General features: G+C 31.1%; 1 protein-coding gene across 3 annotated transcripts; it reads left to right on the forward strand.

Annotated features, from left to right (window-relative positions):
• The first annotated feature begins 609 nt into the window (after nt 1-609).
• LOC139490487 (low-density lipoprotein receptor-related protein 6-like) lies at nt 610-20,696 on the forward strand. Of its 3 annotated transcripts, none has more exons than XM_071277259.1 (13): nt 610-912; nt 6,605-6,776; nt 8,771-8,989; nt 10,134-10,249; nt 10,876-11,163; nt 11,598-11,729; nt 12,299-12,470; nt 13,075-13,308; nt 14,144-14,262; nt 15,206-15,487; nt 16,700-16,792; nt 17,563-17,601; nt 18,227-19,366. In XM_071277259.1, the coding sequence occupies exons 1-13, from the start codon at nt 831-833 to the stop codon at nt 18,568-18,570; spliced, it is 2,292 nt and encodes a 763-aa protein (XP_071133360.1). In that variant the 5' UTR covers nt 610-830; the 3' UTR covers nt 18,571-19,366. The 3 variants fall into 3 exon arrangements, with proteins under 3 accessions (XP_071133360.1, XP_071133359.1, XP_071133361.1); XM_071277258.1 differs by having other exon boundaries at nt 625-912; nt 16,700-16,849; nt 18,227-20,696; XM_071277260.1 differs by lacking the exon at nt 11,598-11,729 and having other exon boundaries at nt 753-912; nt 16,700-16,849; nt 18,227-18,800.
• Nucleotides 20,697-20,982: the final 286 nt, after the last annotated feature.

The raw sequence follows: 20,982 nt of genomic DNA on the forward strand, positions 1-20,982 counted from the left end.
CGCCAAGTGATGAGAAAAGCTCATTTGGCCCTTTGGGCCAGGTGTGCTAAAAATGTGTACTTTTGTACATGTTTAAAAGGAAAGACAGACAGTTGAGCTTATATGAATCAATTTCAAAAACCTTAATGAGCAAACCCAATATACAATGTTAAAAATAAACCTTCTTTCGACATTTAATACGTGCAAGTGTCTATTACTTCCCGTTTATTCTCATTATCATCGAAATTTTCCAATGAAAAGATAAGAGCAAATGTTTGTTGAAAGCGGCACGTAATTGGACTAATAATTGAAAGCGGTTACTACATTTGTAGCAACAAGAACAATAAGAGTGTCCATTCTTTATACTGATCACTATGTAGCTTTTAATGATAATCTAACTACCTAAAAAATCAAGGAAGAGTACACAACTATTCAAAATTGAAGAAACCGAAATGAAAAATAAACAAATGTCAGATGAAATGAAAAGTGTGAAAAAAATACAGTATCTACTCCACTTCATCTTTGTATACAGCCATCCTCTATTAGGTGTTTACGAGACGTATATTGAAACTACTTATCAAATTGGTCATGCGGATACATGTTTATGCATATTTACATAGATTAACTTCCTGTTCGATGCAAGGTAACAATGGGTTAAATCTTAAATAAAGATAAGATGTAAAAGTACACACATACTGTTATAATATTTTTGTTATTCTTTTTTCGTCTTAGACTTATTTAAAAGTTTACAAATGATATTCTTTTATTTCATGTCATGAAGTTCAATTAGCTGAACGAATGCAATCTGCTTAACTCCTTTGGGAAAATTTGGTATATTTAATTTGAATAAAATGGCGAACGAATTTAAACATTATGTGCATGCATTTATAGTTTTCGAATTCATGATTAAAATCTGGATTACTAAAGCTGAAGGTAAGAGTGATAAATATATAATATATTTTATAAATATTTAAAACCAATTTGGTTCATATTTTTTTTTATTCATCTTACGTATTTGAAATAGTCGAATTTTTTTTTGAAAAGTTTATAACGGGACTGTTCATTTTTTAAAGTCGAAGACAAATAACAATCTTTTGAACTATCAAAATTGTATTTGGATCCACAATGACACCTTGTATGAAACAAAAATATCGACCTTTTTTCTATATAATTCTTCTATGAAATATAAGTTTGGCGTATTGTACAGCATGCTATTGAATACGTTCTGCTAGCGGTTAAAAAAATATGAGACGTCTCATCCTCTACTCAATATACAAATGTTATTATATAGCCTAACACAAACTTTTCATATATCATCATTTTACTGTTTATAATGCGTTCCTAGAGACCATAATCTATAAAATGTATAAAATTATTTGATATTCCTTTTTGTAAACGTTTATTTTATTTATGTAAGATAAATTCGAACACATTAACATTAGCAGTATTATCAGGATAACAAAATCGTCACCAGTTGTTAATAGTTTAGAAAGTCAAAATACAAAATATTTGACAGCGAATGATCGAATAAGAACAAAACACATTTACTATTTCTCACCATGCGGAACAGGGACAAAACCTTTGTAATCGAATACAGAAATTTCAATGATATTTGTGATGTGCAATTAAATATCAGTGTCAAATTTCAAACAAGACAAAATATGTACAATAGGAAACAAATTAACCAAATAAAGACGAACTTAATTGAAGCCCGACACAATAAACAAGGTTTGAATACAGGATAAGTGCCAAAAAGGATAATAAAAAAGTGACGAAGAATGATGAACGTTAAACCCTTTGCCCCCTCACTTTAGAAGAAAGATGAACGTTAAACCCTTTGCCCCCTCCCTTGAAAAACAAAAACATACAAAATAGAACAAAAATATATAATTCAAATAATTCAAAGGCCGAAATAACTATTTTTTACACCAGGATTCATAATACGCGTCGATGAATACTTTTTTAATATTATTTGTAACTTTAAATCATTGTTATACAAAAACATGGTGTTAAGTGTTACTAATACGCTATGCCTAATTAACCTGAACAAAGATAGTTATCAATATTAACATTAACGAAAACTATTTTTATATCACAAGGACTTCCTTGTCTAATACATGTATACAAGAGAATATATTTATTTTGTTACAGTCATAATCTTTGAGTATGTAAATTTCTTCACATGCTGCCAGAAAAGAGATTGTCCCTGCAACCGCATAGATGAAATCATATTTTATATCTCAATTAAACCCTCTAGCCGCAACAAGCTTTTAAAGAATTGACTTTAAAAAGACATTTGCAGTGGAATATATACAAAATGGAGCATATCACAGCACTTTTGTTTTAATAATGAGATGTAGAATTTGAGGTTGCATTTGTAATTTTATTTCTTTAATTGTAAAAATGACTGGTATACACAGGAGAGCGGTGGTCGGTTGCAATAAGTTTTTCAGTGTTTTTATTTTATAAAACCATTGTCAGTGTATATAAAGTGAGAATCCAGTCATTTCATTTTCACTGTTGTATGTGAGTATGTTCATTGTAGAATAGAGGATCATGGGAAAACTTTATTTGTTTGCGTTTTGAAAATACCAAAATAATTGATTTGAAACTAAATGTTAACATATTTTTATTATGATGTGTCTTTTTGATGTAAAATAACAGTATTAAAGTTCAAATATGTGTGATAAAAGCAACTTAATATAGAATACAAATTATTAAGAGCGATCCATTTTCACAATAGATGCTATAAATTATCACTGTATGGCATTCATTTCTGATGTAGAATTTTCGAAGATGCAATGAATTTTCATTGTAGAATAATGTGATAATTAGACTTGTAACAAATGAAAAAGTTATTTGATTACTTAAATATTTATTTCTTTTTTATAACTTGTATATGTCTATATATATGGAAGTTTTTAACGACCTTGACTGGCTATACAGCCCTTGCACGGTCGGTAAAAACTGGCTGGCCATTTATACGTTTTCCCACAGTATTGACATGTGTGAACTGTATTGTCATGTTTCCCTGCTTTGTGATTTGCTAGGTCTTTTGAAGTTGCAAATTCCTGATTACACAATTCACACTGATACTTTTTGTTGTTTTCTTGGTGCATGTTGTTTCAAGTTATGTTTGTAAAAAAATGACCTCTCGCATTTATAGGGCTTGTTGTTTAGGTGCTTGTTGACATGGCCATCAAAGTGTTGTTTTTATACGAACACATTTTTTTTCGGTTCGTATATTGCTATGATGTCGTCATCGTCTGCGTCGTCCGAAGACACATTTGGTTTCTGGACAACTTCAATTTTAGTGAATGGATCTATATAAATCTTAAAGAAGGTTCAATCCCACAAAAGTTGTTGGGATATATTTGGGAATGATGGTTCCAACCGTTTACGAAAAAGGGGCATACAAGAAGCAATTTTTTTAAATTCAGGATAAATATAGTTTTGTATAGGCATTTCGATTGCTCTGATATTGTACCACAGTGTTCAATACCGCAAGTAGAAGGTTATGATTCATTGTAGGGGTTATGGTACTAACAGTTTAGGAATGAAGGAACAAAACGGGACAACAAACAATCATGTTTACTTTGTAATTTTGTGTGTAAGTTTTTGGATCTTCTGGCATTGTACCACAAGGAACAATATCACAAAGGGAAGACTGGGATTAGGTTCGGGGATAATTACCCCAAACATGCAGAAATTAGGGACAACAGAAATGGCAAAAAAAACATTTTTCTAGTTTCCAGACAATATCTTGTGTTTAAGTGTATTGATCTCTCTGAAATTGTAATACAAGGTTCATTACCAGAAAGGAAAGACTGGGATTTGGTTTGATGGTTTAAACGGGTTCATATCTCTATTATTTTTTTTTTTTTAATTTCAAATTTTTCAAAGTATTGCGCATACGATTTGTAAGATCTTCGACCACATTTACCTTGTGTCAGAAACCTATATAACGTCTTAAATTTGATCATAATCCAAATTCAGATAGTATCAAGCTTTAATATTGTGTCCAAATTTGCCCCAACTGTTCAGGGTTCGACCTCTGCGGACAGCGAAGCATTTTAATGTTTTACTACAAAACGAGCAGATGTGATTAAAAGTTCCTATTGCTTTCTTCATATGGTAAGCCAGGTCAGCATTTGCGTATCCAGGGGGATTGGAAAAAATTGGTTGATTATATAGGGAATCGCTGTAGCGTGAGGTGGAGCGCCCCCTTTAGTTAAGCCATCGGGCCCGCCAAAAAGTTCTGATTCGGCCACTGCCCAGTTCTGCTTTTGAAGTGTTTGGAACAATGAGTACAAATTAGGCCTTCTCCATGCTATCAGTTTTTATGTGCATTGAGAAGTCTTAAATTTTAATACACACTGGTCACATTTGTGTAACTCATTAGCGTGGATCTTCTTATGCCTGTGCAAACTAGCTACCCATTTTGTCTTGAAAGGGCAATAAGTGCATTGGTATGAAGACCCCTCCTTCTTAACTTTAGTTCTTTTTTCTGTGATTCATCTTCACTTGCCTCTCCTAATGCTTCAATATCCATATTCTAAAGAGGCCCCTCATGGGGGGGGGGGGGGTCCTAGTAATCACATAATCACCATTTCTTTGCCAATATAATCACATAATCATTAAATATTTGCTTATCTTTAGTAATCAAATAATCATAAACTAAAAATACAGTCCTAGGTAATCAAATAATCATGAAATATTTGGCTTAATAATCAAATAATCATTAAAAAAACGGCCAAGTAATCACATAATCAAAAACCCCATGAGGGCCCTCTCTAAAGGAAAGATAGTTTTTATCTCGATTGTTGCTTGCATGTTCTTTACTGTAAAAAATGAAACGACATGTGACATATAAATTATCCAAAGTCATCAAAGCGTGAAATACAAGTCAAGTTGTGTAGGGCAAACTTTTTCTGTCAAAAATGTAAACTGATAAAGTTGCATTGGTACCGTACATGATGTACGTGTTGTAGAGCACCCTTGATACTACCGCAGAGGTCGAACACTGAATAGTTTGGGGTAAGTATGAACACAACATTCAAGTTAGACTCTTTTTTGATGAAATAAAAAAAAATGTTGAATGTCGGACCCTTTGTTCCTCAATGTGGACCATTTCGATAACTTAAAATCCAAAATACCAAAATCCCAAATTTAAAAACACGATGAGATTCAGCATGCCAAAGTTCCCCAAATATTCAATTGTTGTTGAAATCCAAAAGAATTTATTTTTTGACAGTTTGGACCCCACAAACTTGTTAAATGGGCCAACAATTTAAAAAAAATAATTTACACAATCATGTATGGATTTAGCCTACCAAATAACCTCAAGTTTTATTTTGGACCTTGTGGGCCAATTTAAAACCAGACCCGATATCAAAAATGTATTCTCTACCTCATTGATGATTTATAAAAAAATATTAGAAAAGTATTGTTGCTTTTTATCCTTATTTATTCCATTCTATTTTGATAGACATGATAGATGTACGTATTTAGTGATGAAGTGTCATTGCATTGGATAAATATAATTACACTTTAAATAAAGATGCGGATGTCTATTACATGATTCTTCTGCTTTGTAAATAGACCCATACTCGAAATCCAATGATAAAATTTTAAACACTTTCAACTCTTAAATGATCCACATGTTGTTATATTATGACTACGATGTGTTATATTTTAAATAAATAATAATTCTATTGAATTTATTGGAGTGTTCAATCAAACTTTCCATCTCAAAGTCAGCACTATCAAATCCTTTTCTTACTTTAATTATTGTTTGAGCAAGTCGGCTGAATTAGGAACTTAATGTGAAAATGCACCGCATATACAGTACTAATGAATCGCTCTACAGTGAAAATGAAGGTAAAGCATCATTATTCAACAGTAAACATGACTCGCATAAAGATAGCATCGTAATGGAATTCAATACAATATGGACAAACTGAATAACAAAAGCTATTCTACGTTATACAACATTAATAATTGTGTTGAAATTAATATTCTTTTGCAACTACATCTTTCCTGCTAGTTTTTAATCACCTGCACGATTTGTTCGTAAAACGTCCTAAATATTCACCTATTTCGGTATATATTTCGTATAGATGGCTCTCGGCGCGATAAAAATCCGTTCCCATCTCTTACTTTGTCTAAGTTGTATTAATTATTACTAAACATATACATTTGAGCTATTTTTCTTCATTTTCTTCAAAAATCATAATTTTTTCGTCTGTTTATTTACCATTCTACTTGTTTAGTTTACAAGATACATTATTAAATAAATATTGTTTTCTATCTAGATTTTTGTATGCATACTATATTAAATGTGAGAACAAATTTATTGATACATAATGATGAGTTTACAAATAAACATGAACATATAGGGAAAATTCTAAGAATAACCTCTACCACACTCTAGTCTAGATATTTACGTAGAAACTAACTAGTATTTTATAAAACAAGAGGTAAAATTGTTAAACATCATGCCATCTTGAATAAATTATTGAACTTTGAAAAATTTTTAAAAATATTTTTGCACTAAATGTTGTTATAAAATTGTTGACTTTTCAATGATATTTCAACATTTTGTACATTTAGTTTTTTATAATAGATGCAAATCCATGGTTAATGCATACAAACAAATTAACAATTGACCGACTAGAAATGGATATATGGACGAACAGTACGTTGGTGAGAGGCATGGTTGGTGCTGTATCGGTAGATTATCATTATACCAAAGGCTTCCTGTATTATTCAGATCAAGTAGCAGATCGTATATCTAGGTATGACTCATCTAACAGCTTAAAGATATTGGCTGCTTAGTTTTAAAATAACACACGTTGTAAACTTGAACGATTCGCTCGTGTATGTAACAATGTTTTAGATTTTAGGTTTTTCACATTCAATCTGTTATGGTAATATTCTTTTTTAAGCACAAAAATATCAGTATTCACCTCAGAACCTAACACAACCTTTAAATAGACTTATTAAGAAGGGATATAGTTACGATACTGTTGTCAGTTCATTAAAGATTGCATATGTTGGCTTTAATAATGATTCACTTATAGGGTCTTTGCATCGGAACTAAACACATTTATCTAAAAACCAGTTGTTAGAATGACACGTGTTATGTTCTTTTCATTTATGTTATGATGGTATGATACTAAACCCCTAACTGGAGGGATTGTGCCTGAAATTCATGTGATGAAGACATAATCTCTCAATCAGACTCGGACTTCTCTTGAACTGAATTTCAATGTGCGTGTTGTTATGTGTTTACTTTTCTTTCTAAATTGGCTAGAGGTATAAAAGGGAGGGTTGAGATCAACATGTTTATCCCCGCCGAATTTTTTGCGCCTGTCCCAAGTCAGGAACCTCTGGTATTTTTTAGTCTTGTACTATTTTCAATTTTAGTTTCATTTGTATAATTTGAAGTTTAGTATGGCGTTCATTTTCACTGAACTAGTATAAATATTTGTGATGGGGAAAGCTGAAGGACGCCTCCGGGTGCGGAAATTTCTCACTGCATTGAAGACCTATTGGTTACCTTCTGTTGTTGTCTGTTCTATGGTCGCGTTGTTGTCTCCTTCCCCATTTCCATTCTCAATTTTAAAAAGAAGACGAAAGATACCAAAAGGATATGTAAACTCATGTAAAAAGTCGAAAATGAGAAAGATACAGAAACAAACAATTGTACTCATAACAAAACATCGAAAAATAAAGACTTAAAAGTAAAATCACAAAAATACTGAACTCCTAGGAAAATTCAAAAAGAATGTCCTGAATCAAACGGCAAAATCAAAACGTTAAACACATTAAACGAATGAACAACATCATTCAAATGCACAACTTGGTACAGGAATTTATCTATGTAGAAAATGGTGGATGAAACCTGCTTTTACAGCTAGCTTAACCTCTTCTTGTATGTCATTATTTTGACAACGATGTGTGAACAAAACAAACAGACATAAAAAGCTAAACGACAAAATAGGGGTATCGCGGTCAACATTGTGTTATTATCTTAATCGCAATAAAACAAATAGATATGTAAACACACATTTACCATGGCACAATTACACCATGCTGGACGGCATGTATAAGTACATAGATATGTCATATGTTAACACGAAAAGTCATATAGACAAAGCATATAAGGAAAAAGACAGGAGTATAAAATCACCATAGAATAATAACATTTTATACAATAACGGGCTGTATAAGTACAGAAACATCAAATCATTACCACTAAAAATAACTAAACAGTAAAAGTGATATTTTGAAATTATAATCTGAGCAACACGAACTCCACCAAATAATTACGATGATCGCAGGAGCTCCGGAAGGGCAAGCAGATCCTACTCAACATGTAGCATCCTCATAAGACTGTTAAGATAAAAGCTTATATATAACGGACATACTATTGCAAAAAATGCAAGGTCCTGGATTTTTTTTTTTAGATATATAAGCAAAGAAAAAACTCCACGAATGTTTTAACATTAAATGAATATGCGAACGTGTTAAATTTATGGAACAAACTTTACACAATACATTACACAAAAGAATCAAGAAACATTTAAATACAAAATTAATATCAAATACAGCACTATAATACTTTTGTTTTGTATTTAAATTTGAAAATTATAAAAAGTTGTAGACTATACTGGTCAGTATACCATTGACACTTATTGTCTTTGGATCAATTAAAAATACATTAAAACATATTACTCAATTTAAAGTTTAAATAGAATGTATTTAGCTGTACTATTGTCTTTTGTAGAATGAATCTACGTAACCCACATGATGCGAAAGACATAATAACAAACACCTTAGGTTTAGCTGATGCTATCGCTGTAGATTGGATATACGACCATCTTTATTGGGTTGATGCCAGTCATGATCATATAATGGTCTCTAATCTGGACGGCTCTCGACGAAAAACTATAATTAACACTGAACTTGTATATCCCCGTGCACTTGCTGTTTATCCAAATATTGGGTAAGTTTTTTTTTACTGTTCGTTTTAAAGTCGTATTTTTATCTACTTACGTGTGAATAAGAAAAGCTTATTCGAAATGAAAGGAATACTATTGTGTACGCCTGACACTCTCTTTAATTAATTTGTTTTCATCAGTCAGCAAAATGAACGATAATTTATATAAAAAATAGCAGAGCTTATGAAGTCTCTAAACCAGCTACAAAAAGACTGTACTTAAGCAGTTCAGCTTCTTTCATTCAAATTTTTTTTTTTTATATAATATAGCCAGTTGTTGAATAATTCATGTATACAGCTATGTAAGCATCATCTTATTACGCGACAATTTCGAGAAAATTTGAACAAACCTTCTGAAAATTCGTTATAACTTTATAGCTTAGGAAAAATACTGCAGGAAACTAAATAGTTACGTGGGGAAAGAGAGTGAGCATAACTTACATAACGCTAGGGTACCCAAATTGCACCTATTTAAAAAAAATAGCAACGGAAATCTTACAATATTCCTAGAGACTAAACAATTTGTAATTTAATGATTTGATACTATGCACGTCTTTCAACATAGGTAAACATATTTAGATATACACACAACGTTCACAGTATTTATCAACAGATGGACTGTTTACTGAAAAAGCAAAATGTAGTCACCATGCGACGTCATCAAAACGTCATCTTTTTAAAATTAGCCACTATAATATATTATAAGTATCCATTTCGTAAAATTTGAAGAGTAAGCATGGACTAATATCCAATTGTTCAAAATATTTGAGGAAATTAAACAAAAGCTCGGTTATTAGACTTTTAACGAGGTGAATTTAAGCATGGATGAAATTTGGGTACTCTTCATTACAGAATCATGGATAGTTTGGACGGAGGTTGATTCAAACCAAACTCAATATGTATTCAAAATTAAATTGGTGTACCTATACAATAAAGAAGGATAGGGCTACAAAATAAACACAGTATGGACATTTTTTTCTTGATCATAAAAAAACGTAGGTGAAAAAACTGTCAAAATAGGTGCAATTTGGGTACCGTCACGTTACATACAGATCTTTTTATTGTCTAAAACAGACATAGAAAAAAAAAGATTTAGCGTACAATGCTTAAAGGTGGCACATATGTATATGAATATATGATAATTATAAAGATGGATGTTTTACACTGATGTGGAGGATCCAAAGATCGAAAGATGTGGCCTTGATGGAAGCAACAGACAAGCTATTGTAACTACAAATATAGGTTCTCCTAATGGATTGTCAATTGGTAAGTTGAATACATTTTATCGCAACAGAAAATTATAACAAATAACGTCAAAGTAACAACATTGTTGAATGATTTGCGATTGAATGCAAATATATAATATCGATATTTAACGATTATTGAGCGAGGTAAATTGACCTGTCATTTGAAACATATCACTACTGGGAGAAAACTCAAAAAATTTCAAACAAAAATTCAATGAATGTTTTAATCACTGTCTATTGTTTTGGATATATTGAGCTTCGCAATGATCAAATAAGTGTTTAAATTTGTTAAACTGCTATATATTCAATGAGCTTTTTTTCATAAAGTGTTTGGTATAATTTATTTTGATTTTTTTTATATTTTTTACGATTCTTAAACGAACCAACTTAATGCTAATCGAGATTTTTGGTTCCACTTTAAGTGGTTTATTGTGTCTTTGAGTTGCTTCATCATTGAACTGTTCCCAGCATCTTATTTTATTCGTATACTTTGATAAACAAGAAGGTATTTTTTCTGGTTTAGTCTTCTATGAAGTTACATTTTGTTTTTAGGGTTTTATATGTTTGATTCATTACTTTTGTATTTCTATTGATGATTGAAGGACATAACTTCATTGGTATTCTTCTTCTTGCGCATTTTTTTAGATTTCGCTGAAAACCGACTTTATTGGGTGGACAATCACGTACAATCTAAGCAAATAAAATCTTCAGCGTTTGATGGAACAGACATCAGGATACTAATGACATCCGCAGATAATTTGCCTTGGGCGTTTGGTTTGGTTGTGTATAAAGAATGGTTATACATCACCCAGTTTACCAACAACACTGTATGTCGTGTGGATAAACAGACTGGATCGAATTTCCAAATTATCAGATCAGATGCAGATACCCCAGTCGGAATAAAGATTTATAGTGGAGACAACCAACCCCATGGTAAGAGGGATTTTTTTCATATTTACATTACAATATATTACTTAGTATATGTTTTCCAAGTTGTATCCTATTTGTGTTGCCAAACCATCTGCATATAACTATAATACTATTGTCCTGATATTCAGTGCAATTGTAAATTAATTTGTTTTTTCCTGAATAAAATGCACAATTAGTGTGTGCAGGTAATCTGAATAAAACTTCATCTGTTGTCGTTATACATTGTTATATGTGGTTTTGAAAATTAAAAAAACCAGACTGCATCTTAATATGTAATTCAATTATGTTTTATGAATTATTATTTTTAAGTTAAATTATTAACGCATTTGTATTTGTACAAGTACAAATAGAGAAATGTATTTAAGAAATCTATAATTAGATGTAGATCAAACCATTGTATTTTATACTATATCACATAACGTACCATACATTTCAAGGTACGAGTCTATGTATACCAAACAATGGTGACTGTGAACAACTGTGTCTGCCAACTCCTCAAAATACAAGTGTTTGCGCATGTGCTGATGAATTCGAACTAAACAGTGATGCGAAAACATGTCTTTTTAAAGGTAAAATGACATTGATTACAATGATAATTGATAATTAAAACCTTTAATTGACCATTTAATTAGAAGTCGTTTCGTTCTTTTGGTATGGTTTGTTTCTAAATATATAATTACAACCTCATTGGTATGCACCTCAAATTTATTAGAGTAATACCTCTAATAGAGGTTTATCATAACAAAAATATATCTTTACTATAAAATCAGTGAAAAACATTACTTAATATGTTTTTTTCACGTTTTTATAACTAACCCAAGGACATAAATATCTCAGCTTTGATGATTATTTTTTTTAGTATTCTATTCATCTTGTTATAGTATATTATCCCGTCACGTTTAGTTGTTTGTTCTAACAACACAGTAGGCATTTTTATTATTAGTCGCGGACCGCAAAGAGAAACTCCAACATAATTGTTTTGAGGACAGTAATGTTAACAGCTAGCATCGTTTGTACAGCTGAAGCACATTTTAGTTAATAGAATAGCAAACATAATTTTTACAATAGTTAGCTATTTGTAGTGTCGACATAAACATAAAATAAACTATATACCATTATTGGAATATATTTATATTAGGTTCTGGTAAATGGTTGACCTATGCTAATCTCAACACTATTGAAAGAATGGACCTTGAGACAAATGTTACAGAGACTATAGCAGCTAGAGTAACTAATGCTGTAGATCTGGATATTCATTATGAGAAGGGATATGTCTATTGGTCAGATGTTCGTGCAAAGAAGATATCAAGGTATGGACATGATTGCATTAATTATCCTGTAAACCCATGTATGTTTTGTTCGCATTTTTTTCTTCTAATTCTTAACTTACAAAGCTAATACATTATTTAATATAAAGTCCAAGTGTGCTTTTTTGTATGTCTGCATTTTTTTGCATGCAAAATTCATTTGGTACTCAATTCCATTTAATCATTCATGAACGAATAATTAAGAAATATGTGTCTTTTTTTAAGGGGTATTGATTTTCAAATTCATGTTCATCAATTGATTTGTCGATCGAATCAGTCAACTTTGTACTTGTTTGGCTTTATAAAATATTTTGATATGAGCGTCACTGATAAGTCTTATGTAGACGAAACGCGCGTCTGGCGTACTAAATTATAATCCTGGTAATTTGATAACTAAATAAAAGATTTATATATGGTTCACTTTCAATGTTGACATTCGCTTCCTTTTGATAACTGAACACAAATAACAAAGCGTAACACATTTCTGAATTTTGACAAATATTAAGCATTATATAAATGAAAGAAAGATACGTCTATGCAAGGAAAACCATACCACAGTTACTGTAGGCATATTTTCTCGTAGGACTAAATAACTTCTTTTATTTAGGAGTGCGGTGAATAGAACATCCATTTCTGGTTCCATTGAAGACATTGTTGTAGAAAGAGTTGACGTTCCTGATGGGATAACTATTGACTGGATGTATAATCTTTTGTACTGGACTGATACTGGTCATAACCATATACAAGTGTCACGTCTGGATGGAACCAATAGAAAAACAATTATCAAAAATGATAGTAGCCTTGATCAACCAAGGGCCATAGTAGTTGATCCAAGTACTGGGTGAGTTTGCATTATAAGGATACAATAATAAGATTGTTGTCTTATTTGAAGAAAAACATTTGATATTGGTAGAACGGGTGGCGATTTTGAGTGTATGTCCATTTAAAAAATGAGCAATATTGTAATTGTATGTCAATTTTGATTTATAAATGGTGATAGAACCGTTGTATTCTTTGTAGATTCGTTGACAGTACATCAGAAATATTTAAAGATCAAACCCTATGCATCAAAAAAGACTCTGCATAAAGAAGATTTTCTGGTTTGTTTCAAACTGTTTTTGTCTGCAAACCAATTGTCCCAAAAAAATCGACGATAGCTAATTTAGACTGCATTGTAACAATAAAAGGCCGATTGATGTTGGGTGGGGGGGGGTATACAACTAAATGTAGTGCCTGATATCAACTTGATTTTTTGATAGCTACATAGTATTCAATGACTGGTATGCCAAAAGTAGAGTGTCTCTTTACAAAACAGAAGACTTTTATTTCTGTAGATAACATATTGCACGATAATATATATCCGTCCGTTCTCAACATCCAATCCTTTCAAACATTTCCTCTCGTATTTCAACTTTGAATAACCCACTAAATAAGTAAAAATCTACATTCGCTTCTGTCCTTGAAACTCACGAAATATCAACAATTAATGAGTTAATCAATTCAAAATGGTGTTTTTTGGCAATGACTGTACTTTTTACTATATACATGTAGCAAAACAGACAAGCGACAACAGAACCAAAACGAAAAATAAAAATTAGTTTACATGGTGCTGATAAGAAAATAATTTACAAATGTTGACTATTCATCTTATGTTACATGATAACATATTTTTTCAGTTTGTTATTTTTCTCTGATTGGGGCAGCCAGCCAAGAATAGAAAGATGCAGAATGGACGGAGGAGAGAGAACAATTATTATTAACTCGGATATAATTTGGCCAAATGGAATGACGATAGGTAATTCACGTCACCTTTGAATCTGTTGAATAACAAATAAAACATATTGAATAAGACATGTTAAATAATCAAAGAAATCAATAAACAATTATACCTGTTTTTTGAATAATAACTTTGAGGCAATGAAGTGAACCAGAAAATGCGCTAGTTTTTTTAAATTTTTTTTTAGTTAGGTCTGTTTAGGAAAACGGTACATTATAGCTTGCTGTTCGGTATGAGCTAAAGCTTTGTATTAAGACCGTACTTTGACGTAAAATGTCATACTTTAACAATTTTTGATTTGGATGAAAAGTTGCTTCATTGGCACATTCAAACCACATCCTCGTATAACTTCTTACGTTCGGTCCTCTGTTTACACACTCTTGTTATTTTTTCTCCAACCAGCCAACTTTTGTTCAAATACCATGTAGTAAACAAATAAATTTTTGCTTTATTTTTACAATTTTCCTGTTCCATGTCGTGCAAGCAGTTATATGGATATTTCTTTGTACGTAGCAACTCATTATAGTGTTCTCTTCACGATCCGCGTTTAAACTATGTCGATTTCCTTCAAAAATAAGAGGCAATGCCTTGGATTTAAATAGCTAACTCTTAAGTACCGGGTGTAAATTGCAGGATAAAACCTATATAAATATGTTAATTGTCGGAAATATAAAATGTATTTGTACTCGCTACGAAACAGAAGAAAAGCTTGACGATACTCGCTTTTCGTTCTCCTTCTAAAGCTCGTAAAAATAAATTTTGTATTTATCTACAATGTGTATATATTGTGTACACATTTTGTAACTAAAAGAGGGACGAAAGATACCAGAGGGACAGTCAAACTCATAAATCGAAAATAACAACACCATGTAACTTACATGTACAGTAAAATTCACCTCCCGGAAGCAGATACTACTACTTACAAAACTGCTGTTTTCTCATAAGAATATTCTGATTACAGATCATATTGGTAAACGGTTATACTGGATAGATGGTTCTTTAAACCAGATAAAAAGTACAAGGTTTGATGGAACAGATACCTATACCATAATTAAAAATGCTGATGTTTTACCCAAACCATACGATTTGGTGGTGTATGGAAGTTATGTGTATTGGTCTAATTGGCAATATAGAACTATATGTAGGGTAAATAAATACACCGGTCAGGAGTTTTCTGTTGTTGTGAAATATATTCGTTCTCCTATGGGAATACAAGTATTTGCAGATGAGGTACAACCTAAAGGTAAGTATTTTCATAACTGAAAGAAAGTTGGAAAATGCACAATTTTGATATATGTTTTAATTGTTCATTTAGTTGTGATTTCAAAAAATCACAACGGTCTGAAAAAAATATACAGCTAGAGTTTGATGTTATAGCCATGAAAATCAGTCTCGCTAACAAAACATTTCAATTTCAGGTATTTTTTTTAGATGTTTGATATATTTGAAGTCAAAACTGGTTTATTAGTGAAATAATTTAGGCCTTCAAAGTTCAATTAACATTTGTATTTGTAGTTGTTTCCTTTTCCATCTAATAAGATGTGAAGTGATGATTCGGCAAAATAATATTCAAAATGCAGAAAATGATAATGGTTATGATAAAATAAATGTTTTTGATTATGATAATATAAAATATTATGATTATGATAATATAAATGAGAATTATAAGAAGAATAATGATGATGATGATAGAAAGGATCTACTGCGGATTCATAAATACTCATTGAATACCATTATTAGTAGATTTCGTGGGAACAGGGGAACCACGAATATAAAATTTAAATTTGTGTTGTTAATGTTCTGAGGGGATATGTTTTATTTTAACATTGAAAAGAACGTCACAAAACTTTTCAATTGAAATTATTACAAATCGATGTGAGTTTAACACCAGACTATAACCAAACGACACAATACCAAAATGATTTTAAAAGAAATGTGAGACATCCAGTTGTCAACAAAAACAGGTTTAATACAAAAGGCAAAGTTCAAAAATCGTTTTTTTTTTATTTGAAATACATTTATAGTACATGGTAATGATGCACTTGGTGCTTGCAGTAGATATATATTACAGTTAATTGTGTAAATGAAAAGTACGTTTCAGTAAATGTAAAATAAATCAGTAAATATAAATAACGGTGTGATGGACAACTTTTGAAATGTGAACTTGTACAATTATATTCAAAATTATTCAAGAGTATTCCGGGCATTCTTTGAAAACCGATTAATTTCGAATGAATAAATTTTTTTTAAAACTAATGTATATTCACTCAATTTTGTATTATAACAGTAGCTGAAACACGAGCAAATTTAGGATAATGTTCTGATTAAAACGTAGGAAGTAACTTACATGGATAGACACGATGTTTATATTTTTCACTGTTTCGGAGGTCACGTATTAAGTGTTTTCTTTAACTTCGTTTACTGTTATAAAAAAATATATGCTGATATTTTGCAGGGAAGAATGTCTGTGAACCAAATAACGGCGGTTGTAGCCACATTTGCTTTCCATTGCCCGCTTACAACAGCGCTCAAAGTTCTTCATCTGGATGTATGTGTCCAGATTTTTATATTATGTTATCTGATAATAAGACTTGTATTTCTATGGGTGAGTCGAAATACATTTTTTGAAAATTATGATGTGGAAAAAATATTATATGATCATGTAAATACTAAAAACAAAATAACATTCCATTGTTATGAAAGTTAACAGAATGTTATCGCAAAAGACTGCATTTAGTGATAAATTAAAATTCAAATACAATTCAATGACCCGATGTTCGGTAAAATTTTATGCTTCTCATCATCCTTCATGCCATGTAGGTACATCCGTAGATAGCTCTTCTATTCACAACCCTACATTAAATAACAACTAAAAGTCACTGGTTTGTTTTGGGGACGGGCTGAAAATAACCATGATATAAGACTTAATGTCCTTTGTATTCTTATACTTTACTCTTTTTATAAAACGGGAAAGTTGGATAATTACACAGAATAAAAAGTTCAGTTAATATAATCAGTATCCCTTTGGTACCATGTTCTAAAATTTGCCGTATATGCAGACTCCTTAATATCCCATTGATTGTAAAAATAACATCATTTTGACTGATGCCAAACAGTACTAGTTTACAATAGACTCATTTATACCAGTTTCACTTTAATGATTGCAGGGTGTCTTTATTAAATTTGAATACCAATGTATATCATAGCACTTAACCCTAAAATGATATCTGTTTTTGTTTAAATGCTGTTGTGAACATAAAATGTATAGTAACAATATAGGATGTGCAAAATAATATTATATAAATGTATTTGTTATAGACACAGAAATAGCAAATCCAGATTTGACGAAAGATACAGGTATATTAATTACTAGTATGTAAAAAAAATACAATAACGATTTAAAGCAATGCATTATAAGGGAACATACATTATAAGTGGAACAGACAGATACAGATACAGTTGTTTAAATAAACGAAATGTAAGAGACAAATAGTGGTTTTTTACGTATCCTTGTACTACAACACTTATGGTAATATAGCATATATATCCTGTGTGTCTCAATTTGAATTGAATCCGTACTTTTTTCTTTCTTTACCTAACAATTAAATTCTTCGGCAGCAAATGCAACAGGTTGGAAACCTTGATAAATAAAACAAATAATATATGTAAAGCAAACTTTGATAGCTTCTGAATCGAAAGATATATCCGATAAATTATACTTTGTTAAAATCCAAATAATCGTTATAATATCTTTTAAATTATTTTACGTGACTGTGTACTCTACAGCGTACATAATTGTTAGCCTGAAAGTGCTTTTGAAAATACGGTATAATATTTTATTGTATTTTCATACACTAAATATTAAATTTGTTCAAAATTGCACATCTTAATTTATATCATTTCAATATACGCCATCGTCTTTTAAGACGCAACTCGTCCAAGGCAGTTAAAACATTAATCACATTTCACTTTCAATCCACAGGTGTCACTTCAAGGGAGATAATCGTATATCCAATAATTGGTGTTGTTGTTGTTATTCTTATAACTGTAGTTCTGATACTGATATTCTGGTATCGAAGGCGTAATACTTCTCCTCGATCTGAACGAACTTATGAAGAACCTGATAATCGAATATCAACAGTATCGGCTATATATGACACCATTGACGAACAAACGGAGCTCACTTCAAAGATGAATAACTCAAATTCAGGATCTGTGAATCCCTATCTGGAATTATCTTCTTCTAGAACCGATCCAAAAAATACTTACAGCGATCTAATACGTATAAACGGAGATATGAATATGCCAAAATGTGGCACGGAATGAATATTGAAACAAATCATCCACTGGTTACAAGCAGTTTAGATATTAAACTCGCCGATAAGTTTTGAGCAAGTGGAATTAACGTAAACAGGGACTATGTAAGCCAAACGAATTTCGACGACTGATAAAGCAATATCAACTTTAAACTGAACTGTAAATTCTTTGACGTTTCAACCTACTTTATCCAAGTTGCATTTCAATTCTTCAAATGTAATCATAAATCGGAAAGTTCATATTTTCTTATGGCTTCCTTTTTAGTAACTTTTTACTTTATGTACTTTGCATACTTCATGAAAGTTAATTCGTATAATTGAATTTAACACACGTTCATCCATATTTTGAAAGGCATAGGGCGCCGAAATAGTTCAATCGCCTACAATGTGATCTCTAACTTACAAATCTTATCTCAAAAATAAGTAACTAATAATCCACAAAAAGAAAGTAAGCTTCCTTGCCAGCCTTAGTAGGTAAAAGAAATCGGACACAGTAACGAAAAGAACATTGCAATCACACCTAACAATATCACCACAGTTCGCAGCATTTGTAAATCTTCCCGCATTTATTTCAATTAACAAAAAAGTAAAATCACAAACATACTGTACTCCAAGGAAAATTCATAACGGTAAGTCCCTAATCAACTGGCAAAATCAAAAGCTCAAACATATCGAACGAATGGACAACAACTGTCATATCCCTGACTTGGTACATGCATTTTCTTAAGTAGAAATTGGTGGATTATACCTGGATTTATAGCTTACTAAATCTCTCACTTGTATGACAGTCGCATACAATTCAAAAATATTAACAACGTTGTGTGAACAAAACAAACAAACGCAATAATTAAAAAAGCTACAAAAAACAGGGGTACAGCAGAAAACACTGCGTTATTATCGTATCACCATGAAAACCAACAAATATGTAAATAAGCTAATTATAGATATCAGGATTTAAAAAGCATTAAGCATGGCACAATAACACAATGACGGGATTTATAAGTACAGCGCCACGTCATATGTAAAAAAAAAGAATGATTCATTATGAAAAAAACCTTCAGACATTGGCGTTCACAACTGTTCATATGCATTTTGCTATCATAAGCCAATACTGGACAAAGCTTCATATATACTATCAATATAGCAAACACCAAACAGCACTGTTGTACGATGACAAACTACTATGTTTCAGCATTGTTAAATTAAAAAGGATAGCATCAAGGAAAAAAAATCAGCAAGTTATCATAACACTATAATAGTCAAAAAAAGAAACATAATCTGCTGTAAAAATGAACAAATCATGAGGAGCACACCCTGTCTTGAAATGCAAACAAATGGTAAATTTCTTGAAACTCACATATAAAACGTATTAAGTATGTCAATTGATATAAAAACAGCCATTCCCAGCAATTATGAAAACCTCGATAGCGTGTTTTGGGTAGACATTTAAAAAGGCGGACAACACATGACATCAAAAAATTTTTTACCTGTTCAATTTTGTTCATGCGTGTTTGCAATGAGCTTTTATCCCTTTTATTTAATATGAAAGAGTGAATGTGACTTGTATAGATTAAAAAAAAGACTGTTAAATTGTTGTGAAATTTTTAACATCAAATCAGCATATTTCAATTTGTTGATGAACTATAAATGGTTAGGGGTTTGTTGTAGGCCGTACGGTGACCTATAGTTATTAATGTCTGTGTCATTTGTGAAGAGATGTCTCACTGGTAATCAAATCACATCTTCATTTTTTGTCAAGTATATAATTGGTCGTTTTAATTGCAGATTTAAATCGTAATTCATGTTTTAAAACGCATCTTTTACATTAAAATTGTTGAATAAAGACAAATAGATACTTTGATCGTATGCTTTCTTAGGTTTTAATGCGCCGTTGTACGTATACTAAGTTTTGAATTTATACACTATTTTTGTTTCCATCTGTGACAATTGAATACAAATATTATTGTATGTATTTATGTATCTATGAAGAGTTAATTTAATTTCTGTGTTAGACATATACGAATGTATTTATTGCCAACTAATTTTGTATAACAATGTGAAAATGGAACACAACATGTTGAAGACTACATGTATAATGATACTGAAAATAAAGCTTTACACAAATTAAAATTTTAATCTGTTGGATATATGTATGTTATGAGGCGTTCGTATTTTGTGATTTTTTTTTATAGAGTAATTTAACTAAGACACAAAATACAAATCAAACCGATTAACATATTTTATTTATTTATTGCATACCGGTGAAATACGTCGATGTGTTAATTGACAACATAGACAAGTTTCGTATATTTTTCTTGTTGTGGAGGAATTTCAAAACACATTCCTTTATTGTTCAGTTTCAACGCTTATAAAACTGTCAAACATTATGATAAAAACAAACAGTTATCGACCCACTTCTAAA

The sequence above is a fragment of the Mytilus edulis genome, chromosome 10, assembly GCF_963676685.1.
Source record: "Mytilus edulis chromosome 10, xbMytEdul2.2, whole genome shotgun sequence".
NCBI classification, from domain to species: Eukaryota; Metazoa; Mollusca; class Bivalvia; order Mytilida; family Mytilidae; genus Mytilus; species Mytilus edulis.